The 25,082-nt window shown below is 44.8% G+C and overlaps 1 protein-coding gene across 3 annotated transcripts; it reads right to left on the reverse strand.

Annotated features, from left to right (window-relative positions):
- Window positions 1-526: 526 nt before the first annotated feature.
- KLHL12 (kelch like family member 12) lies at window positions 527-25,071 on the reverse strand. Of its 3 annotated transcripts, none has more exons than XR_003253171.1 (12): window positions 24,826-25,071; window positions 18,280-18,433; window positions 17,149-17,366; window positions 14,263-14,412; window positions 12,244-12,358; window positions 8,907-9,013; window positions 7,698-7,893; window positions 6,228-6,386; window positions 4,955-5,053; window positions 1,682-1,868; window positions 1,431-1,579; window positions 1,225-1,307 (listed from the first exon to the last, which is right to left on the reverse strand). XR_003253171.1 is itself a non-coding variant. In XM_026063780.1 (11 exons), the coding sequence occupies exons 1-11, from the start codon at window positions 25,048-25,050 to the stop codon at window positions 1,181-1,183; spliced, it is 1,737 nt and encodes a 578-aa protein (XP_025919565.1). In that variant the 5' UTR covers window positions 25,051-25,071; the 3' UTR covers window positions 527-1,180. The 3 variants fall into 3 exon arrangements, 1 of the variants encoding a protein (XP_025919565.1); XR_003253170.1 differs by having other exon boundaries at window positions 1,229-1,307; window positions 1,401-1,579; XM_026063780.1 differs by lacking the exon at window positions 1,431-1,579 and having other exon boundaries at window positions 527-1,307.
- Window positions 25,072-25,082: the final 11 nt, after the last annotated feature.

A 25,082-nucleotide genomic window follows, 5' to 3' on the forward strand; every position in this document is an offset into this window, starting at 1 on the left:
GGAGTTAAGAGGCAGGGGAATAAACAGCTGAGAATAAAGGGGCAAAAAGGAATCCTGGATGTCACTTCAGAAAGGCCCTGGCAGCAGAAAAATCCTGGATAAAAGGAAAATCAACAGAATGATCTGGACTGAAAGGCTGATGTGGGTGCACTGGATGGAGATCTGTCCAGGAAAGAACTCCAGTCGCTCACTAGCAAGTTGTATGCTGATAGTAGCAATTGCATCCCTACATTCAGGGCCTCAGCCTCTGTAAGCTGACTTCCCCGCAGGGGTGGGAGCAAAGGCACTGCTGAATCACAGCAAGGTTCCCACTGCCAGAAAATGCAGCGCTTTCCAGGTGGGTCAGTCAAGCTTTTCAAGGAAAATGTGATGTGTTAAACCTTGCTGAGCCCCTTGATTACAGTGCAAATGCTGCACACCTGCTTCCATGCCAGGCAATCTCTTCCCCCCCCCCCCCCCCCCCCCCCCCCCCCCCCCCCCCCCCCCCCCCCCCRMCCCYCCCCCCCCCTATAACMCMCCGCCCTCTGCCTCCCTGCAGCCTCAGGCTTTTGGGTCTCAGTAGTTGACAGCATTAATCTGTGACTCCTTTTGTGTGCAGACCTGTGAGGAACTTGTAGACACAGCTACAGTGCAGGACCCCCTCATCACAGGCTCACTCAATTCGGCTCTGCACTGATGTGCTCTTGAGGAGCATGTTTAAAACATTCAGTATGTACAAGATGATTTGAAGTTGGAGCATAAGGGCAGCTGGATTCCACCCTCACGCATCCACATGGCTGAGAGCAACTGGAGGACCCACACGGTCCTACAGTTTCTGAAGAGACCACCCAGCTGCTGTATGTACACATCCTTGGAAGCATTCACCAGACTGGCTGATGCCAAGACTAGGGGCATCTCTGCTCTGCTGATACAATTAGCCACAGGAACAGCAGAGAATGCAGCTTCTCTTGATCCACTTCGCTACCTTTTTTCCAGCTTCACACAGAGCCCCCGATTTCAAATGACTGCTGAGATAACACATTTATGCACATGCTCTAGTTAAGGCAGCACAGAAAGCTGCTATTCTGATGCCTACTTTCACAGCATCCACAACTCTCAAGAACAGTCACTGCAAATCACTTGGGACTCCTCCTCCAGCAGGGATTTTTCAGGGTGTTCTTCTTTGTAAGCTCCCTCCAGATCACTTCTCCCGAAGGACACAGACTCCAGCGTCACAGCGCTGCATCCCCAGGGAGGTCACTACCTCCCAGTTGTCAATGATGGGATCGTAGCACTCAATGCTGCTCAGCAGTGAGTTGCCGTCATATCTGCAAGGACAGAAAATTACATGTGACTGATGCTGCTGAAGGAAGAGGCTGGGGCATTCAGTGCCCTTCCTGGGAGGCTGCACAGTTACATACAGCAGGAATAGCCTGAAATAAAACCATTACAGCAGGCTCTCTCTTGCTGTTTGCTGCCACTCTCCTGCCTGTCTTGGCCCTGGGCCAGCGCATCATGCTGCCTGTTTAGGTTGGGTGTAGTGACTCCATGGGCTGTCTTCAATCATAAGGCTTGAAAGGTAAATGCAAGGAGAGGCCACCTGAAACAGCAACAGGATCTGTCACCTAAACTCACTTGCACTTGTTCCAGCGCACAGATATGCAGAGAGCATCTCCCTCTCCAGCCCAGCCCAGTCTCTTACCCAGCAATTGCGTACAGTCTTCCCCGCAGCACGGTGGCCCCCACGTAGCAGCGGGGGGTTGTCATGCTTGTTACAGTTGTCCAGGAATCAGTGCGAATATTATAGGCTTCCACGGAGGAGAGATGTGCAGTCCCGTCAAACCCACCAACTACATAAATATGGTCATTCAGCAGAGCCACTCCAGCCCCTAGAAAGAGAGGAAGGAGCAGTTACACCCATGAGTGACACTGGCATCACCATGCCCAGGGCTCACTGTCATGAGGCTGAACTAGATGAGTTCCTGCTTCTTCCCCAGGACACAGAGGACATTTCTTACACTTAAATCTCCCACAAAAGAGCTGTCATAACGCAGGATCTTCTGCTGTTGTTGTTCTTGCCTCCAACATGATAGAGGAAAACCTGTAACTCTACCAAATGCTGCTGAATCTCCAAAGGAAGGGGGACTGACTAATACTGCAGCTAGGGCCTAACTAACAACATGAAACGTTCACCTTGGCTGAAAGACACACCAGCCCTCTGAACAGAACTGAGCAAGCCTAGCTGTGCTGGTGGGTGGCTGGCTGAGGCTCTGGTTTCTCTGGTGTTTCTGGCTCCCTGGCGTCACCCAGCCCCTGGCTGTAGGAAGGAGAAAGATGCTGCTGTGTGTGAAGCTGGAGGAAGGATTACTCTGACACTACTCCTCTGGGAGGCAGGGAAAGGAAAACTGGTGTCTGGCACCTTCCCTGCACAGTCACAGAGGTGTAAGGGGCTGAAGCATCTGTCTGAACAGCTGTTCTTGCCTGCCTCAGTAAAAGCAATAAATAACAGAGTTGGCCCAACTTCGGGTTTATTGATAACTTCAGAAAAATCAGCCTCAGCCAGCCTCTGTTGCTAAGCTGCAGCTCCTTTCAGCGCCAAGAATGCAGTAAGATAACAAGGCACTTAGTGGCTTCAGATGCTCTTGCCAACAGCCTCTGCTGTTTTAAGCTGTATCTCAAGAGCAGGGTAATCCCTGTCAGGGTGTTATCGTCAACATGTAACCACAACACTGATATGAACATCCCTGAGGAAACAAGCCAGCTGCTCTGCAGCTCTGGGGACTGATTTGTATCTTCTGCAAACAGGGTGTAAGAGATTTCCTGTTCCACTATTTGCAGCCTCACTTTCTCCATCTATCCTCCTTGCTGAGAGCACTGAAACAGCTCGGAACGGCCAGATTGCTCTGATGGGGTCTCTGATAGCTTCACGGATGAATAGGAAGACATCAGCTGAGATGGGAGACCAGACCAAGGCCTGATCAGGGAAGTCAGGTCTAGTAATGCAATATGGCCAAGGCTTCTGTAGGGTGGCCCATCTCCAGAATCTGTCCTAAGAGGCGAAGAGAAAAAAGGAGGAGACAATTTCTATAAATAAAGGCAAGATTACTTTTAGTCCTGGTCCTCCTTGGGACTCCAAGACATGCCTGAAGGCAGCTTTAGAAAGAGTGTCAAAGCCCTGGGGCAAAGGAAGTCCTACAGGGTCCAAGGTCATTGGTCTGGACGGACTGAAACTGATACTAGGATGGATGTTGTAAGTGCAACTGGTGTTAGTACCACAGAGGGGCAGCATAAAAAGCTGGGTCAAAAAATGAGGTCAGGATAGAGCAGATGATAGCTGTTCCTGGGTGAATCCCTGTTTCAGATCTCAGTGTTCAAGTTCACAGCACACAGGAAGGAACCTGGCTGAGTTGGTGCCAGGAGCAAGAGCCTCAAAATCTTCCTGCTTCCTTCTGACACTGAGGGAGTCTGTTTTTTGGGCTGAGGCACTGCTACCAAGAAGCCTCCAAGTCTTCTGGGAAGCTGACAAGAAACTGGGAAATGCTTTTCACAAAAGGCTTTCCCCTTGAACTTGTTGTTTTTGGTCTTGCCAGAAACCATCTTTTCTGGCGCAGACAACAGACCCCTTGGGAACAGGCATAGGCATCCTTAAACTTTCTGGAGATCCATGGACAGGTCTTGCACATTGCCTTTGATGTAGGAAAACCCACAGATTTATCATGTGTTTATATGTGGAGTCTTCCTGGGTGTGTGAAGTGACCAGCTTCTAAATCAAATCCATTCCTGACATATGGGAAATACTTTCCAACCCATGCTTAACAGGAATGGCTCTGTCACAGGAGTAAATATTTAAAGCCTGGGGTTTCAGTGAATGCCACTGCAGGCACAAGAAATCTTAACTGTTTCTAGACTAGAAAACAGTTTAAATTGAGTAACTAGTTTTTGTCCCTAAACAAGAACACTTCCAGAGAGAACAAACTGAAACAATGCTGCCTCAGCTAATTGTGAAGGGCATTTATGGAAAGAAATAGAGAAAAAGCAACTTAAAATGGGTTTTGAAAGAGTGCCTGTAAGGACAGCAGAACTACTTGATGAGGTGGTGAAGGCACTGAGCACCCTGACCTTTCACGTGAGGCTGAGCAGAGCTGAGGCTGCTCTATAGCACTACCATGAAGGTTTGGGGCAGGTGGGCCTGAGGTTCAGTGCGATGGCAGATGGTCAACACTTGAAGGCAAGTCACTAGTCAGTGAGCACACTGGGACCACAGGAGCTGCACCAGCCCTACAAGAACTCTTTTGAGAAACAAAGAACAGCTGAAACAGAAGCTTACTCCAAAAACAGGATTTAAACTACATTTTTCTCCTAGATACAGCTGCCAAACCAAGCAGCAAAGACAAAGCTGGGGAATAATTAATGTATGACCGCATGTTTTAAGTCATTAACATAACACTGCTGCAACGTAACCCTGTTGTATCAGTGTTGCTCTCTGCTTCAGGGCCCCAGGTACTGATGCATTTCACAGGAGGGAGCACAGGAGAAGGAGGGCCTGGCAGAGCACTCCTGCCTTTGTGGGTCCTGTGCAGCTGAGGAGCACTGACTTAATGCAAACTGTTCCATTAACTTAAACACAATCACTTTGGTCAGTAGCTTGTCTCTCACTAGCTTTTCTCCAAGCCATGCACTGTTCCTAGTCATGGAAGTCACACAAAACTTCCTCTCCCTCCTTGTAAGCCCTCCATTCCTCTATGCACATCTTTCCATGGGATGCAGATATCAGGCATGTGAAGATCAATCCTTTTCTTCTGGAGCTAAGTCAGCACATCCTGGAATTGTCACTTCTCAAAGCCAAGCAGCTGTGATGTACTAACCTCCCAGTGGAGCCAGTCAGCATCCTCCAGGGTAGCAGGACAAGCCAGCAGTGACTGCTTACTCAGCGCAGCATAACACATTTTGACCTCAAGGCACAGCGGGCTCTTACCTGAGCGCTTAGTGGCCATTGGAGTGACATTTGTCCAGTGTCCAGTGTGGGGATCATACCTCTCTACAGAATTCAGTATGTTCAGCCCATCGTAGCCACCTGAGACAAAACACAGGAGCAAACCGTGGGTCTGACTTCTGGAAAATCTTTCCTGTGTAGAAAGCAGTAACATGCCTGGCTCATCCTCAGTACAGCGTGGCACTGCGATTAGCACACCTCACAACAGACCGGGGCTGGGGGAACAAAGAGGATCTCTACAGCTTGCAATGCCAGACCCTGAGCCAGCTCAGAGTGAGCCCTGACCCTGCACCACACAGGGCAGTGCTGGGAGATAGCACTACCTCTCTGAACCAAAGACCTCCCTCTGAGCACGCTGGTGCCATCCTGCTGCTAATGCAGATATACGGCTTCCAGGCCTGGTGCTGGCTCAGAAGCTGTGCTGCATGGCTCCAGTCCACCTCCTCCAGCTGACGCTAGGAGGCTGCAGAGAGCATAAGCTGGGACGTCTTGAAATATGAAAGCACAAAAGGCGGAAAGAGCTGTATCACAAGAGGATACAAAGAAATCCCGTTGTGCTGCTTCAGCAAAGGAGCAGTGTGGTGGCACCCGCTTGGAGGGACAGCATGGGGAAGGGGAATTTGGGGGAGGGAAGTGAAACCCATAAACCAGTGTCTGATATCTGAGACTCCTCAGGAATAGGATTGCAACCAATGTGGGTGGAAAACAGTGCTGTGTCTGTCTTTTCTGGGGCCTGGGAGGAGTATCTATAGAACAAGCTTATTAAAGTCTTTAGAGTGATTTACCCTCTAGCACTCTCACTGCATTCACAGCTGGCATGGACCTCTGAAAATGAACACTGCTTCCTCTGGAGCAGATGCACCCTGTCCTATAGCTACCTGCTTCACTTCTACGGTGTTTCCACCACTGCCCAGTCCCTGCAAACCTGAGCTGTTACATGGCCCTGCTCATCCCCCTCGCTTCAGCTGTCCCTCAAATGCAGGTTGACTGTTCCCAATTTGCTTCTAACAGCATCTAATGTAGTTATATAGCAGCTCCAGTCTAAGTCATTGTGATGGTGACTGTGAGACCCATCTGCGTTTGCTGATAGAGCTGTGCAATGCCCAGTGTGGTGAAGTTTGCAACAGCAATCTTCTGGGAGTCTCTTCTAGCCTGGAAACGACACAACTTGTGCTCCCTGCAGACAGCATCTGCACTGTCATTTTTGTAGAAACCACGTATTTGCAGAATGCCTACAGGTCCTAAGGGTACCTACCGAGGCAGTAGATAACTCCATTAGCTACAACAAGCCCTGCTCCTTCCCGTGCTGTCTGCATGTCTCCCAGCATACTCCACTGATCAATGTTTGGGTCGTATCGTTCCATACTGGTGTGTCGTCGGCTTCCATCAAACCCACCAGAAACATAGATCATATCTGCAACGTTAGACAGAGGTTGGACTTAGTGAGGCAGTCATCAAATGTACACACATGCCATGGAGCAAGGAGGCCCTCACAGATGGAGCAAACCCACAACGGGGACTGCAAAACACAAGAACAACTACAGATCTTGGCACATTCAGAGCTAAAAGCAAACCCAGCCTCCTCACCCTGGCTTGCTGCATTAGCCTGCTCACAGACCCAACAAACTAAACAAACATAAAAACTGTCTGGCCCTGAAATCTGCTTCTTGATGATGGATGAAAGAGAACATATATACTCTAGTTGTTTTTTTCATGCTGCAGTAGATATTGAAAAACTGCCATACCCAAACCCTGCCTATTATTGACACCACCTCAACTCCTCCTCACAGTAAATGCTTACAAGGTATTAAACACACTGGTAGCAAAACAAGAGATGATCCAAAGGACACGCCTGGATCATCAAGACCAGTTCCTTACACTGGAGACCCTAATTCATGAAACACTTTCACAAATCTGTCAAGTGTCATCTTCAAAGCAGTTACATTTTTACAGAACTTTCATTAGAATAGATACATGAATGATCTAATATTTAATGAATAATATCTAACCAATATTATTTATTAAGAAGATATTCTAATATATTCATTAGAGTATAGAATTACTCTATATAGTATAGAATTACTCTAGAATACAGGATTAGAGTAACTGCTATGTTAATGGCTAGAAACCTTTCTTTCATTTCCACACCAGATTTTTCATGGCCTGTTAATATCTATTTGTTTTTATTCAATTCTTACACTGCACATTTCTTTGCACATTTCCTTTTTTTGCCAAGTTACACTTATAGAAAACAATCATATTCCCTCTTGGCCTTGGTTTTGCCAGTGTAAGCAAGATAAAGTCTTCTGCTTTGCTTTCTAAAGCAGTTTCCTGTTTCCAAGTTTGTCCTGGGAATCCTTCTCTGCACATGCTCCAGTTTCACTCTCCCTCCAGTGCTGGATGAATATAGCTGTACTCGGCAATCTGTACTCAGTAATATGTTGCACAGTCACCACCCCAAGAGCTTCCCACTCCATAATCCTTCATAGAGCTCCCTTCCCTCAAGTCACAGACACATGCCATAAGAATGAAGTGGAGACAGAGCCCCTGTCAGGATCCATGGGCAGGAAGTTTTCCATTTCTACATGCAAATGATGAAAAGCAAGAATTGCAGATTCACCTCCTCCCTCAGAGCAACCCCACTCTGTGGCTACCAGCATTGGGCATTTCAGGATGACAACGGAATAACCTGTACTGCCTTATTAGTACAGCGACCAGGACGTACCGCCAAGGGTAGTGGCTCCAGCCAGGCCTCGCCGTACATTCATTGGAGCCACAGAGTACCAGATACCATCCTCATCTGATGTATAATCCAAGCACTCCACAGAGCTGAGGCGAGAGCGGCCATCATACCCCCCAATCACATAGATCCGATCATGCAAGGACACTGTGGCAACATAGCGCCTCTTACGGGTGATGCTCTAAGACAGTAAAAAGAATAAAAGGGTCAAGAAGAAGAAATAACACTGATGCATTGAGAACAACCACTGTTATTCCATCCTCTTTTGCTGCTCTGCTGGAAAATGGCCCAGTGCTACAAAGGCAAATAGCACTATGGATTTAAAGGATATGACCCTGGATCAAATGCTTAGACTTCGTCTGCCTTCCTCTGCCTATAGTCTGTCCTGGCCTGTCTCTTTTCTCAAGGCCAGGTCTCCTTGCACTAATATATTTTGCATTAAATGTCACTTATCTTACGCTGCTACTGAATCTTTGATGCTTCTTGGAGGTTTGTGTTCCTCCCACTGACATCCTGCAGAGACTGTCAACGGGAAAATGTGGAGATTTGGAAGATCTGATGGAAATTTCTGAAGCTTTTCACCTCCAAAAAGAACAGGATTTTGGGAGACCAGGAGATACAGGTTCTTCTGGGATTAGTGATAATAAAGAAGAGGCAGTTCTCCTTTATTTCACACAAATATAGCTGATTTTAAATTTGGGTAGAAATAGTCCTCAATGCAGGAACTTTTACTTCTCTCTCTTCCCTACTATCTCCCATTACACTCAGAAACAATGAAATCAGAGAGCTCATGCAGCCTGCCCCAAAGCAGGACTGATTGCACTACTCCTGCTGACATTTCAATCATCATAACTAAACTTCAGAGCTTAACACCCCTCTTAAGAAGAAATGTGACACAAAAGAAGATGTGGGTCTCAGTAGGCTCTGGCTCTCTGTAGGCTCCTCTAACTAGAACCATAACAACAGTCTTTTATACAATGCTTAATTAGTAAATCTTCAAACACGAACAAATTTCAGCATTCACTCTGTAAACCTCAGCAACCCTAATGAATGTAGGTCAGAAATTCTGAGTAGAACACAAAGGATAGCCCGGAGAGGAATGTTATATAGCTGATGCCTGCTTAGCATCAGTCTATCAGTGTTTGATTGCAGCATGCCTGTACAACCCAATGGTGGTCAAAAATGGTCCCTTACTGGCAGGAAACTCCACTCCTGAGTCTTTGGGTCATATTTCTCCACAACATCAATAGGTGACTGCTGGCTGCCAAAGCCGCCGATCACAAGCAGTACTTCATTAGCTCCTAGAACAAAGAGGGAGAGCAAAGTCAAGTCAACCTCTTCACAACCAAAGGGTGACCTCAAGGGAATCACCTGAGAAAACTGAGTCTGCCTTGGTGCAACAGACTGCCTCTAAATCATTGTTTTCATCACTGCTTTGAGTGTAGGCACCTAACCCAGGTATCAGTCACCTGGGCCCCCTATTGTCAATAGGGAGGAAGAGAGTGCGAGAGAGAAACTCTTCCAGGGATGAGTGGGAGCACAACCAGCTCACATGTTCTGAGTTGTCTGCTGGAAGAGTCAGTCTCTCCTAATGTCAGAGGGTCTTTGAGAAGTCCAGCTAGCTAAGTCAGGTACTGAAGTTGACTGGTTTATGTCTTCTTTTGTCTTCTTTTCCACAAATCTTTTCAAACTTACCACCCTACTACAGCTGAAAAAGGATGGCTGCTCCTCTGCACCCTTCTCACAAAACAGGGCCTTCTTCCCTCATTTATAACTGACATCCAGACCAGATGGTACCTTTCTTTGTTCACCATTTCACTGAGGAACAAACTCCATCCCAATCCCTTATTTTACAACTAGGGACACCACTGTCCTATATTACCATCCTGATAAAAATGGACAATTCCACAACTGTTCCAACAAAGGCAAGAAGTCATAAAAACTAACACTGAAGGCAAAATGGAGAGCTGAGGGAAAGATATTTCCAAGAACTGTAAAAAAAAAAAAAGAAAAAAGAAATCCTCATCTTTTTCCTATAAAAAAATTGAAAGAGAAGTAATAAGGGAACTCTTATATTTTTATCTTCTTCCTTGCATGTCATCATTTGAATAATATGCTAAAAACATTAACAAAAAAAGAGTCACTGTGACCTCTCCTGGTAGTTTCTATTTGTTATTTATGTCATTTATCGTTGTCGTTACTATCAAACCTTCGTAGCGTGACGGTCATCATCTTCTGTTCCTCCATTTTACTGCTAAGTGCCACAAAAAGGCAAAGCTGGAAAAATCGCCAATATCCAGTTCAATCCCTCTGTACAATCCTGTGCCAAGGTCCTGTAAATGGGCAGCATATTTGGGTGGTGTGGGAATGCACAGTTCAAGCTCCCTCCTTCTCAAATCCATCTTCTGCCATGTTTGTGTGTCTGTCTGACAAGAGCTGTCTGAAGAATTCATGAAATATTTTTCCAGGAATTGTTTCTTAAGACTTAGGTAATTTATTTCAAAGCTGCTTTCCCTCTCCTTTCTTTTCTTTGAGATAGTCACCAAACTTTTCTTATTTTCTCCCTGATAGTTAAATAAGACCTGTGACCTGGAAAGTTTTAACTGCCTGGGTAATGATGGTCTTGAAGGTAGGTTTCTATCATAGTTTTAAAAATAGATAAGAATCCCCAGGATTCCTTGGACCTTTTCTATAAAAGCAAACTTTACTAGTGCTTAGAACTGTCCAGGTTTTCATTGCAGAAGGACTGAACACCAAATAAGAAAGATTTAACAAGACTTGGTCTGCCACAAAGCAAAAAGCTGCCACCTCAAATGAAGGAGAATACAGGCATACCTTGTTTGATTGCACTTTGCTTTATTGAGCTCTGCAGATATCGCTTTTTTTACAAATTAAAGGTTTGTGGCAACCCTGCGTCGAGCAAGTCTATCGGCGCCATTTTTCCAACAGCATGTGCTTGCTTTGTGTCTCTGTGTCACATTTTGTACATTGTTTTTTTAAACATAATGCTATTTCACACTTAATAGACTACAGTATAGTGTAAACATAACTTTTATATGCACTGGGAAACCAAAAAATTTGTGTGACTCGCTTTATTGAGATATTTGCTTTATGGTGGCGGTCTGTAACTGAACCCACAATATCTCCGAGGTATGCCTAGAATATAAAAAATCAACTGGGAAGGATTCAGAAGAGAGATCCAACAACAATTTGGGACTTAGAAAGCCTGCTGTTCAACAGGGCATCTAAAAGCACAACCATTTCAGTTTGTCCAAGAGTAAGTTAATAGGCAACTTGATCACAGTTTATAAGTAACACATGATAAGAGCATTCCTGATAGCACATGGCTATTGAGTCAATGAAAAAAGGTAGGGCTGAATCCAGAATATGAAACTTAACAAATTTAGACTAAAAATAGGGTGTACAATTTTTACCTGTGTGAACAATTAAGCAATGAAACAGTGATGTGATGTCTCTTTCATCAGCAGAAGTCTTTTAACCAAAACCAAATCTCTTTCTAAAAGAGCAGGTTGAGCTGAACTAGTTGTCACTGAAATTGAGGCAGGATGTTCCCGGAAAAAACAGAAGACATGCTGTGGCCTGGACTATGCTGGAGGTTAAACTACATCATAATGACATTCCCTTCAGGGCAAAAATCTAATCAATGCATCTCCGACAAACCTAATTTGTCCTCCTCCTTTAGTGTTTAAATTGCTTTCTGTCTCCTAAAACAATATTAATAACAGGAAATGGGCTTGGAGGGGTTTTCAGGGTCCCTTTCCAATACACAAGAAGCAGCACTGGAGAACACACAGAAAGGTTTGCTTGTAGGAAGAAGCGTCAGTGCTGGCACTGAGGCAATGCCCTGTGAGTACATCCAGGACAAAGGCATGCCAGAGAGTCCAAAGAGAGTAAGTCTGAAAATATGAGAAAGGGTGTCAGGTGAGGAAGGGCTACTAAAATACTTTTTCTTCTTCTGCTGGTCATTCCTATTGTTTGTCTTACTCCATGTGCTTCCAAACCTAAGCCAAGTGGCTTCCCAACAATCCAGTTTGGTAGAAGCTACTGAAATAGAGGAAGAACTTTTCATTTCTGTGCTTCAGCAGGACCAGGAAAAGAAGAACATACCTCTGAAAGGAAAGAGGCACCTCTCCATCTCCCCCTTTGTGCCTTCCCTTCTTAGATTCCTTGTCGAAAATTCATCTTCACTCTAACACTGCTGTCTCTCACCTCCCAGCTCTTCTGATTTCTGACACTGATGCTTGCCTTTTTAGGCAGGAAGAAACTCTTCCTACACTTCTTGGAGAGTTGCATGCTGAGACAAACATATCTGGAGGCATGGACAGCTCAGAAAGAAAATGGTTATGTACCTGTCCTGTCCTTTGTCCCTTCTCTGTACCATTGGGACTGTGGATTGACACGTTACTGCTGTGAAGCACTTCAATACAATTACAAGGCACTAGCCAGCATGTATAGTACAATACCTGCCAATGCCCCAGACCTTCTCAGTGTCCTTTCCTTTGCTGCTCACCTAGACGTGCTCTTGTCCTTGGTCCCTGCATCTGACTCCGGAGCTCAGGCCGAAGATGAAATTTCTTAGCTTCGTCTACGAGGTCTCTGCACTGCAGACTGCATCGAATAAAAGGCTGGGGAAAAACATAAGTCACTGATACACATGAGGTATTTAAAAATCCCTAATAAGAACTGCCCTCAAGTCAACTCCAGTCAGCTCAGACAGCATTAAACTGATCTGTGTGCTGTCTGTGGCTAGTAGTCTCAGGGTGTAAATATTGCACATAAGGAACTACTGCAGCTGAAAAGATGGTGCAAATTCAGAAATGGCTGATTTCTCATGCAATGTCTGGCACTGCAGGTGTCCTAATGAAAATAAGTATATTGCAAAACCAAGGAAAATCCACATTTAAGCCAGCAGAAGTATGTCTGGGAACTGGCAGTGAAACTATATTTGAAATCAGTTTGGCTGGACCAGTCACACATAATCAACTCTCAAACAGGCACCTTGCCATTGAAGAAGAAACAAGGAGCAGAGCACAAACTAAGCAGTTTTGCTGGGCCTAGTAGTTTGATCTCTATACTGGGCATGTACATGACATATTGAGCCAGGAAAAGATTACAGGAGCAGTGAGACCCTCTTTCAAAAAAAGTTGGGGGCACTGCAGCTCAAGGCCAAAGTGTCATCTCCTTTTCCTTGCATAATGGCATATAGTTCCCATGCCTGGCTGAGGGATTGGACTAGCCTCTCCTGAATGTCCAGTGTTCAGTTCCCTCTGGGTGCTTGGTGCTATATGCTGCTGCAATAAACTAAGATTATCTATTTTTATAAGTTCTTGGTGACTGTGGAAGAAGGCCAGGATGCTCAGGGCAGAGAAAATTCAGCTGATGTTACATACAGCCAACTCTCGCCCCCCCTTCCTGCACCAAGATGATGATGTCCCACCATCATATCTCATCTCCAGTCTGGAGGGGCCATCCTGAGCAGTAATAAAGCTGAGGCCCTATATTCACAATATCTTAAGACTGGTTTTGGAACTAGTTATTTTGGTACCAGCCTGCTTTGCGTTGGCTTAAATTTCAGTTTAAGCTGGACTATAACAACCTGACTAAACACATTTTAGCCCTGGCACAACTACCTGTATATTAGCTGCCCTTATTTAAGAGCATCCATAGAAGGCAGCTATACCACATTAAAAATTATTTTTGCTAAATCAGCCATTTCTGGATGTAGAGAAGTTTGCCATTCGACATTCAGCACCTGTTAGGTGACAAAGGCTAGTAACTATTGATCAACTCTCATCACCGTCATATGAGAACGCTGGTTTGAACTTATCTGTGCCTTTCTGTCAAACCTAGCTCTAGGTCAGCATCACTTCTTGTTGGAATTAAGTTTTCACTGCAAAAGCTTAATAATCTCTTATCATTATCCACATTTTGGTTTGCCTCTGCAACACTCCAGCCACACAAGGAAGGACTAGATATAACTCCGAGTTGTGTGTTGGCTCTGGACCTATGGTGCTGCTGCTCATGTCATTCAAGGGTACGTGTTCACCATCTGCACCTGCAACAACTTCTGATGAGGCCCTCCACAGCCATTTCCTTGCTAGGTACCCCATGCCAGTAGCCTGTCTGCCTAGAGAAGGAGACCTGCTACTGCTTATGAATGGAAGACAGAAAGCGCTTGTTAGAAACTACAACAGATGACAATGAAAAGATGCTACTGGTCAGGAGACAGTTGAATAATTCCACGGTTTGGGGCTCCCTGCCAGCTGGAAAGCAAGATATCATAATTCCTGGCACAGAAAACTGCTTCTGAGCTTGCTCTGTTTTTCTTTTGACCCTTCCTTGAAAGAGTTAAACAGTGGGCTCTCCAGCTGAATGGGGACAACATCATGGTTTCAGCATCAAAAAGCATCAGTAGAAAAACTACTTTTAACATGTTCTGTTAGGATAGCAGGGGTCAACGATCAGCAACAATCAAACACAGATACTGGCTCCCAGCTGTTTTGTGCCCAGGGACCCAGGCTGCCAATACCTCGGTGTCAATGACATCTGTGATGTAGCGGGGGGTGAGAAGTGGCATGCGCACATACTGCAGCAGTTCTGGCAGCGATGCTTCCCGTTCTTTTTTTGAGTGCTTCACCCAATTTATAACTGCCTCAAAAACAGGCTCTTCAGAATCCACCTGGAAAGAGGAGGCACACACTGATCAGACTATAGCATATTTCAGCAACCAGCCATGGAACAGACAACTTTCAGGCTGTTGACACTACTTCACAGCTAGCAAGAGACTGTGACATTTTGAGTCTGTATTTACATGCACTATGAAATTCCTGTGTTTTCCTTTTCATAAAACTGCATTTGTTTTTTCCTGATAACCGAGATCAGCAACTGACAGCACAAGTGCCTGAAAAGTGAGTTTTACAATACACAGCAAAGTGAGAAGTTGGGAGCCGCAACATGTTGGGAGAGAGCCCACTGAAAGGCAGCAACTCCCAGGGCAGCTCCCCTGAGCTCTCAGCTGAGCAGGAGTTACCATACTGCAGAGTGAAAAGCACCATCTCAAAGCTGATCAGAGACATGTTGCCTTTTTAAGGAGCAGTGATCCACTTAACCCCCTGTAGCCCATTGCTCATGCACTGATCTTTTAACATCTTGGCCATACTGGCTACATGTAAGGTCTTTTATTTGAATTCACATTTTAGAAACCATAAACCACCGGACTTTGGCTGTGAGGAACATCAGGGTTTGAATATTACTGTCCTGACTCTGATTTATTTCTCTCTCCACTTAGGACCAGCACGTACAAGTGCCCACACCACTCTCAGATATCACACGCACTAAACTTTCTAAACCTGGTACTTTCAGAGAATCTCAGGTGCTCTGGACAGCTTTACAAATGCAGCAGCTCCAGTGCACACTGAGCACAGCCATGCAAATTGTGATTTGGTAATTATGATTACCAAAAGAGAAAGAATTGTAAAAAGCCCTATTACATGTTATTTATGCTTGGTTTTGTTTTTGCAGGTCTTTAGATCATTCAACCTGAAAGCAAATCAAACATCAATTTATTATCATGAGGTCTGTTAACTGGCATTTAATGTGAAGACAAAAGGAGATACTGTAACAGGAAGATTGAGTCTTCCCACTAGTATACGACTGGAACACTGTGAAGTTCAGTTTGAAGCTGTTTCTTCCACAATGTTCTGAAGCAGGGAGCCACAGAGGTTAATTATGTAAGGCAATTCTTCCATTCCATTGATTCATATTTGTTACACTGTAATTCCAAATGCCCTCTTTATATTTGAATTACTGGGAAAGGACAATTAGAGCTCACAAAAGGACAGCACTCAGGGCTCTTTATTGCTTCCAATTTTCCCCACCTCCTCCATAAATGTAGCAATCACAGCTGGTTTTATTCCTTCCTGAACTGACTGTCCTCTGATACATTTAACAGTTTTGTTGTTATTTAGATCATTTCTGTTTCCTGACATATGATGAGTAATACTGAACATAGCACGCCAGTGATGACCTGCCATCATACTTCTCTAACAGCCAGGGGATTTTCCGGAGGGTACTTCCTCAGTATCCTGTAATACAACACTCTCTGGGGGGCTCTTGCACCTTACCTTAGCACATCACTCCTGTATTATCCATAGCAACAGCTAGATTTGCCCCATTCTTCTTCTTTATGTATTACAGTGAATTCATATGCCACAGTGTGTGTGCAAGGCCTGAATCAGTCCTTCCAATCCACATTGAATTCCACTTCTCATATGTGGATCATCTGATTAGTTTGGTTGGGGTCGTTCAAGTTCCTCATTATTTTCTCTTGACTGTCCAGAAGTGTTATGTCAATACTCACCGCAATTCACATAAGCTCAAACTGTCACATCATTAAAGCTGCTGCTTGTGCACCAAACACACTCAGGCTTTCTCCACTGTTGACCTCAGCCTGCACCAGGGCCTTTTAGGGTCATCTTGCATGTTATTTCTCAAGTGGATCTATTAACAAGAGGATGTCAGCTCTGCTGAAGGCCACTTTCAAGGCAGACTGGAATACACCAATAGTTCTTCTCTGGCTACTGCCATACTGGCTTTTCAGGAATTTCTACCAGAGGTATCCCTTACATTGTTTTGCTTTTAAGATTTCATGTTACTGTAAATGCTGAATAATGATTTCTTCAGTCGCTTCTCTTAGAGCTGAAACAAACATCAACTCTCCCCGAAGTCCATCTCAGTAAAACAAACAAGGCCTCCTGCTCATTACCAATGAATGTTTAACTTATTTCAGTTCTCAAGAAAATATGTCATCATAGAAAATTTTGAAAAAAAGTATCCGACAGGTGCCAGCAAAGTAGTAAATCCTCCAGAAACCAACCCCGAGGGAACAAAATCTGCACCTAAAATTGCAAGTCATAAATCTGCATATAACTCCCTAAAGAATCAGACTACCCTGCAGCATCATGCTTTCTGCTGCTTGTGAAAGCAGAGGACAGCCACATGCCTGGGAGGACACCTGCATTCCTAGAGTTTCTAAGTAGCATGTACAAGTCTACAAACAGAAGTTAAAATCTTGGGAGTATTTCTGAGCTAGGCGTTGATACAACTTGTCTCTGTAACCTCTGAAACCTCCTCTAGGGAAAGGAGGAGCCAAGAGAACAGGAACTCTGCAGAGGTTATTGACTGCAACTGTCCTATTTGCAGGGAAGCCTTGCATGTGATATGCTATATGAGATTGACCAGTTTCAGATTATGTGGCTAAAAAGTTAGAAGAAAGTGTGTGGAAAATTAATACCAAATTCAGGGACCGTGTGAGAAGTCCATGCTAGGAGTGTGGGCTAATTGGCCCTAATTTCTGACTGGTTTAAACATTTTACTTCAAGTGCTTTGCAGAGTAGCAGTACTTCCCAGATTTTACCTGAATTTCATCACACTTGATGAGCTTTTCAACCTCTTCTTGATTTAACAGAATAAACTCTTCATGCTGAACAACCTCTGGAAAATGTTTCTGGCTGAAGACCTCTGCAGCTTGCATTAGATCAACGCAGTTGTGTGTCTCAGCAAAATCTCGAATGCCCAAACAATTTGATGGATCCAGCTGGCTTTCCAGAAACTCACAGCAAGCTTGTTTCACACCTATGGGTAATTGGAGGGGTGAATGAGCACTGCATGCTTGGAATCAAACCGCTGCTTTGGAAAGGGCTTCAGAAAAGAGTTCTAAGCAATAATGAAAAACCAACTCAAATAGCAAGCTCAAAAATATCACAGAAACACACATGTGCAAGCATTTCTTCAGAGGGACATGAAAACAGAAAGCAGTAGACCACATGTCTGGGCATTTGGGTATTTTATTTAAATGCAATAAAAATAATCTAGTACTAGGAGGAGATTCAAACATGAGCCTTACCCAGCTTCATGCATTATAAACCAAAAATATATATGCTAATGGATGTGGCTACCAGATTTCTAGGTTTTCTCCAATGTCTTTTTGATGGTTGCCTGGGATTTGTGGATTCTGATAGCTTTACAGAATCACAGAATGTTTGAGGTCGGAAAGGACCTTTGGAGATCATCTAGTCCAACCCCCCTGCTCAAGCAGGGTCATCGGCTTCATAGGTACATGTGCAATAACATCAACCAGGCTGTTATGATCCAGACATACTATGATGGCAAGGTCAAACAATTTCAGGGATTTGCTTATTATAAGTCGTCAATTTGGCTGTAATGTTTATGTGCTATACAGCCCACAATTCCTCCTGAGAATTCTTGGGCAGAAATAGAGTAGCCCAAAGCATGGAACAATAATCTGTTTTATCATCTTTTTTCCATACAAGTTAGTTCCTCTATCAATGAGACCAGAGTTCACAAGACAGCCCAAGAAGTTTGACGTAAACCAAACAGTTTCAAGACACAAGGGCTTAAGCCTGGAGTCAACATAGTACTTATAAATATCATGCCTCCCACAACCTATCTTCTTTACAGAAGGTCAGACAACCCAAATCTCTGAACAGCAGCAATTGTGCAATTTGTGGTGATACTTGGCAATTACCTTTCAGCTGAAGCAGACATGCTGCTGGAAGCAATTCTTGGACGTTTTCTACTGTTACATGAACAGTTTCTGTATACACAAAGTCCAGCAGGATTTCCATGGTGGAGGCTGTCAGTCCCTGGATATCTACATAGGGTTTATCTTTCTCTGAGAGCTGTAAATTAGAAGGAAGACAAGAGTTTACTTTTCAGGAATCTCATCAAAAAGCCAACAACACTCAACAGTTTCTTAAAATGTGAACTGCCAGAGAGGCTTCAACAGTGATTTGGTATTTCTCTTTTTATGTTCACTGAAAGAATAAGGGGAGGGAGGGAATTTCTTTAGAGAATTCACTTACAGAGTGAGTAAAATAGACAGCTTATTATTATTAGGGAGGACAGTCAAACCGCATTGTAAAAGGAGCAAGCTAAGATTTGAGATAGCAGAAATTGTGTGTGTCATTTGCATACGACAACTAAACTCTCTCTTCCATGCAACTATTCCATGCTTTAGTAGAAGGGACAGTTCAGTGGGGTTCTTCCCTGGGCTCGATGTATATGACATGCTACAGCTTGCGTAGCCCCCACATTGACCACTCTACTCTAAAACCAAATCAAATAAAAATCTTCCTTAACTGTTCAATTCCTGGTCCATTCTGCAAGCTTATGGTGAAAGTCCCTAAAAAGAATGACTATTTATAGGCCAGAAAATTCAGAATTAAAGGTTAAATGTAAGTTTAACTTGAACATTTGAAAGTAGAGTGATAGTACGTACAGTGATAGTACTTAAACAATCCTGACTTTGTCTCCTTACCAGCGAGAGCTATACATGTCATTTTATCATCTGTAAGGTACATCATTTTGGAACAACATTTTTTTCCTAAGGAATGTTACTGTCTCAGTCAATCTCTGGGAACAGGAAATTCGATGAATCCCCCCAGTTTGCACCTCTGTAGGTACAAAACTGAGATTGTATTTCACAGAGCATCAGTTATTCAGTTATTAGTGCTTTAGTGCAGCCATTATAAAGCTGCTGGCACAGCATCTGATGAGTCACGAACAATTGGCTAGCATGTGGAATCGCTAATCACACCCTGCACATTGCTGCAAGCTCTTGTCAGCATGAACGGACCTGAACAGAGAGGGATGTCTCCACGAAGCACACTGCAAAACCCATCTTTTTTCCTGTGACTTACGAGTGAGTAGTCAGTGTCAGTGCAAGTGTGATTCAGATGAAAGCCCTTGACTTTTCTTGCCAAAAATGAGATTAAAGTTGGTTACAGACAGATAGAGCAGGGACTCGCTGAAGATAAAGCATGATCAAAGCATGATCACTTGGCTTAGAAGCTCCCACAGCTGGGGAAAAAGGACATGATATAGAAGTGGAGAAAATAAGAGCAGTCAATGGGATTCCTACAGAGGCATTCGATGACACAGTAACAGAAGGGAAGAAATGTCTGCTGAGACTGAACCACTTCTGTGATGCACTTTACAGTAAAGAGAAACACATGAGTTAATGGTGACACCCAAAGCAGTCTGAGAGAAGTGGCTGATCAAGTTTACTGACACAATGAACAAACTTCATGGCATCCTGAGCCAAAAAGGTGCAGCAAATTACCTTGTCTGACCTGCTGCATGACAGGCCAGAGGTTGTGCTTAGATGCTAAAATGAGTTCATAACTTGGGCTAGACAAAAAAAAATCCCACCCAACAAGGCTAAGCTGTTTTGTGCAACAAATGAAGGACACAGGTGTCACCAGAGCTCAGAATCAATTGGACAGGATGTTCATATGATTGCAATAGGCAAATGAAGATGCAGACCATCCAGAGTACTTGGAAGAAATAGGATAAGAAATTATGGACAGCTATTGACTGGAGACTGCAATGACCAGATCTATTGGTAATAGATTGTATTGAATAAGGTAGAAGCTGTGGACAATTGTTCTTCAGGGTTCTGCTTAGAGCTGGTAAAAAAGGTCCTGTTCCCACAACCAATATTCAATGATGAACTACTCTCTGCATATTGCTGATCAAAACACTAACCATGAGGATAACATCAACACAGAGATGATCAGCTCTGTCTCTCCTTGTATGTGATACAACTCTACAGTGCACTACTCACTTGTTATTTGGCTCACAGTTTACTCACATGCTAAGGTTACTTGGATGGAGGAAAACATTTCAAGTAGCTTCACACAACGTACATGATACCGAATAACTTAGAGTCCTTGTATCAGAGCTGAAAAGAAGGATCTCAGAGCAGAGACAACTTGTTTCTGAACATCCCATTAAGACGAGGCTGTAGCTCCAGACTGCATATGCGTTATCAGAGAAGTGCATACAGTGCTTAGTGTTCTGCTGTTGGGACAGAGATAGTCCCTTTTTAAGCAGTGCATCCACATATTAGGACTTGAACAGGATACCTATCATTTATTTTATTCATAAGCATTAGAAAGGTGAACAAGAAACTAACTACTAGACACTGCTTTACTGTGCTCTGCTATTCTTACGCTTCTTTGCCGTCTCCAATTAGTCTGCACCCAGAAGCAATGCAAAATTACAGGCATAGGACTACTAATCAAAAAACAGTAGGAGAAGCTTTTCTTTAGCAGGCGTTTGGTGGTATGCGACATCTCCCTGCAGCTCTGCTGTTAGAACAATTTCAGATTATTTTTTCCCTTTTAGTGTTTCATACTAGAGTTCTGCCAACTGGCATGAAGTACAGCAATAACAGATTGATACTCCCTGATTCAAGCACATTTCTAACAGTTCATAAAAAGTGTGCATCAGTGCAGGTCCAGAAATCAAATGCTGTGTCCATGAAAACACATTCTGTTAAAATTTAAAAAGAGTCACTTGGAGACAGCAAGAGTTTTACCCCAGGATGCCTAAGTTGCTGAGAGCTTTAAGACTGGGGCTGCAGGTAATAGCTCATAACGTTGCTGTCTTCCCCCCCACCCATAAATCATGTAATTCACTCTGTGCAGGAGACAGGACCTTCCTTGGGTTCAGCCTAAGATTTTGAAACCATGCATCTTACCACTTATTCCAGTCCCCTTCTTATTTTTGCCTTTCACTAATGCAGATAGACAAAAGAGTACTGTAATAACCCCCTCCAATTTCTTCTTACAGGTAGGGGAAAAAGAAATGCTGGCACGACAGTGATAATCAAGTGGCTCAATGCATTCTGGAAGACATTCATAGTACGGTGAGATGACCATGTAAGAACCTGAAGAGAAACACGAGTCCTTTATTTTCAGAATAAGAAGAAAATTTTGACTTGTTCTAATGGGAAAAAAAAAACCCTCTTCAATTTCTACAAGATATTCTCTAAGAGAAGATAAACTAGCTTCTTTCTGAGGTGGAGCCAATGATCAACTCTCAACACATCCTGAGTTATGTTAACGTGTCCAAACAAAGGCAGAAACCCCAATGCAAAATTAGGATGCAAAAAAATTAGGATGCAAGGGAGCATTTGCTGAAACTGCTCTTCAGTTTCTACCACAAGGAAAAGATCTGTAGGTAAAACTGATGAGCTGTTTCAGTATTCCCACACTCCTCAGCACAGAGGCAGAGAAAAGTGTTATCAAGAGCCAAGGGTTCAACAGGTGATCAGTGACTTCTCTCCTAGAAAACAGAAAATGAAAAGAGGTCAGTATTAAGTAAGATTGAGAACTTTTAAAAGTAAATATTAAAGTCAGAAATGAGCGAAGGAAGGAAATGAGAGACACGTGGATTCGGAAATGCAGCTTTCTTTGATGATAATCTCAGATGATAGTCTCAGTGCTACACTGACTGACCATGCAAAGACATAACATCCTGAACGACACAGGGCATGACCCAGGGATCAGTTCTGAACAAAGCCTTGTGGAGCCCAAGTCTGACCAAAGCCGCATGTTGCCACAAAAGCACATGTTGTAGTCCCCAAATTTGCAGGAGATTAGTGATGAGTTGCAAAGGAACCCTTGTAGAGACTGTTAGCCCATTATGCAATCAAGCATTTTGAGTTCCCTCAAGTTACAGGCAAGGCCAAAACACTCTATACCCGCAAGAGTCTGGATAGCAACCAAATGCTGTCCCATTACACTCACCAAAATACTTGTCATTAACACATGTAGGAAGTAGATCCACTTTGAGGCTTACCAAGCTGTCATTTCTTGGAAAGAACATTCTTTCACAAACACACAGTAATTGTGCCACTTGGGAGGTTTGTTATTTTGGGGTTTCCATATGAAAAAGCAAGATTGGAAGAAATACAAACTAAGCAAAAAAGTAAAATCCTTCAAGCAGCAGCAGTTTGGAAGACTGAGAGAGTAAGCGACCATGCCCACTGTGTACTGGAGAAAAAATTATATCTATGAATTAAGGTCACTACAGTGATACAGTCAAAATGAGAGTATAAAGGAGCAAGGAGAGACGATCTCAGCTTAGATCCAATGTACATCAATTGCTGTTATCCTCAGCTTTTGTTAGCAGCCACAAAGACCATTCTATAAGATGTAAAGTGATCTGATCTCTGTATACTGGGTAGATAAAGTCCAGGAAGTCAAAGGCACTGAGAGGAACATAGGAGCAAACAGAAAGAAGCAGGAAGAGTCTGCTGTTCTGCTGTGTATGTTGAAGCCATTGCTAAATAGAGAACTTCAGCCTCCAGAGGGTGAATTTGCTTTGTGTATTTTATTTTTAAAAAAATGTTATTTCCTTATGCAGAGAAAGTGTTAAATTTGCAAAATTCATAAAGACATGCATAAAAAAGATATGTTGGTATGTGGTTGGTCCACATATGTCTTTTTTGGCTTGCTTTGCACACGCCTAGAGAAATTAAGACACCTGTTCACCCTTCCCAGCACTAAAATAAACAAAAATACACACACCTTGCGAGTCACAGCTCTACAGACATGGGTCATTACAGGATAAGACAAAGAAGAAAATGATTCTGTCTTGAAAGGACTACTGGGTTAGCAGGCAGGTCTCTAGGACCTTTGGGCTACTTAGTCATTTTCTTCCCTGTCAACAGGGAAGTTGCTATGACAAGGAAAGCATCTTATGTAAGAAGAAGCCACAAAGATTGATTCAAACTTATAAAAGACAAGGCCAGGTTCAGCATCTCCTATTAACGACACAAATGAGTCCCAGCTTTAGCTTAAACATTACCTTTCAGTGCTTCAGCAAAATAGCACGCAGTTAATGTAAGTCAATATAGCATGTACTATGAGAGCAAAGATTCTCACAAGTGACATTTGTAGAGCACAGCAGTCGCGGCTTACGGTGTTACCCCCAACCACTTGTGCTAGAAGTTACATCCTCTTTGCAAGGGCAACAGCCCAACCACCCATGTGCCAGGCGCTCAGCCGGTGCGAAACACAGACCATTACATAAGTTAAGTATCATCCATTTCAGTTTTAAAGCGGCTGCCTTAATTCACCACCTGGACTAAGGTGCGCAGCACTGCTCGTACAGCTTTGCGCTGGCAACTTTGGCAAGACAGATGGCTGGAAGTAGGCAGACCTTAAACTGCCACTAGAAAAATCAGTAGAGGCATTAGAGCCTGCTGGTTTGTCAGCTCAGACTGGCAGCTCTCTGGTGCACAGGCTGGTTGTACGGCACACAGCGATTCAGGACCACGGTCCCAAATGCAGCCTTTAACTCTCACCGTGCCACAACCGGGCGATCTAGCACCATGGTAGAGTGATCTAGCACCACGATGGAGGAACCCGGTGCCATGCCTGAGCAACCCAGTGCCATGATGGGGCAAACTAGTCCCGTGATGGAGTAAGCCAGTGCCACGACGGAGTGACTTGCTGCCACAACAGAGCAACCCAGCACCAACTGGGCTATCTAACGCCATGACCAGGCAACCCAGCACCACAACGGAGTGCCGTGCCACCATGACCATGCAACCCGACGCCATGACCATGCCAACTAATGCCATGATCAGGCAAACCGACACCCCAGCACCACGACCAGGCAACCCAGCACCATGATGGAGCGACCCAGCATCAGCTGGGCCATCTAATGCCATGACCAGGCAACCCAGTGCTACAACAGAGTGACCTGGTGCCACGATGGGCCAAACCAGCGCCACAACCGGGCCACCCAGCGCCACAACCGGGTCAACTAATGCCATGACCAGGCAACCCAGCAACACAATGGAGCGACCTGGCACCACGACCAGGTGACCCAGAGCCACGACTGGGCCAACTAATGCCATGATCAGGCAGCGCAGCACTACGACCGAAGAACCTGGCGCCACAACCAGGCCATCTAACACCATGACCAGGCAACCCAGCACCACGATGGAGCGACCCACCGCTGTGACCGGGCATCCTACTGCCGCAACGGAGCTACCAAGCACCGCGACTGCGTGACCGGATGCCACAATCAGGCGTCCCGGTGCCACGGTAGAGCGATCTAGCGCCGACCGCTGAACAGCCTGACAGCGGGCAGCCCCAGCATCAGGCAACCCTCTCTGCTCCACACCGCGGAGCACCCAGGGGCAGCCGGCGGCCCAGCGCTGGGCGACCGAAGGCCCCGGCCCGCGGCGGGGAGGCGCTCGGGGCGCACCGACCTCGCTGGTGAACATGGCGCAGAAGTAGTCGCTGCAGGCGGCCAGGACGATGCGGTGGGCCGGGAAGTCCTTGTGCTCCACGCGCAGGGTGACGTCGCAGAGCGTGTTGCTCTTCCGCAGGGCGTTCATGGCGTTGAGGATGGACTTGGCGTGCGAGTTGGTCATGATGTCCTTGGGGGGGGCCATGGCGCCCGGCACCTGCGGGCACAGCCAGCACGGCCACATGTCACGGCCGGGCCTGCCCGCCGCGCCGCCAG

This window comes from Apteryx rowi, unplaced genomic scaffold (genome assembly GCF_003343035.1).
Source record: "Apteryx rowi isolate R43461 unplaced genomic scaffold, aptRow1 scaffold_200, whole genome shotgun sequence".
NCBI lineage: Eukaryota > Metazoa > Chordata > Aves > Apterygiformes > Apterygidae > Apteryx > Apteryx rowi.

Coding starts and splice junctions, on each gene's coding strand:
- KLHL12 (XM_026063780.1), bottom strand. CDS start 25,050: ATGTGGCCGTGCTGGCTGTGCCCGCAGGTGCCGGGCGCCATGGCCCCC. Junction 9,014..12,243: donor AAGGACAAGAGCACGTCTAG/GTGAGCAGCAAA, acceptor TCTTTGTTCTAG/GAGCTAATGAAGTACTGCTT. Junction 7,894..8,906: donor AGGAGTGGAGTTTCCTGCCA/GTAAGGGACCAT, acceptor TTACTGTCTTAG/AGCATCACCCGTAAGAGGCG.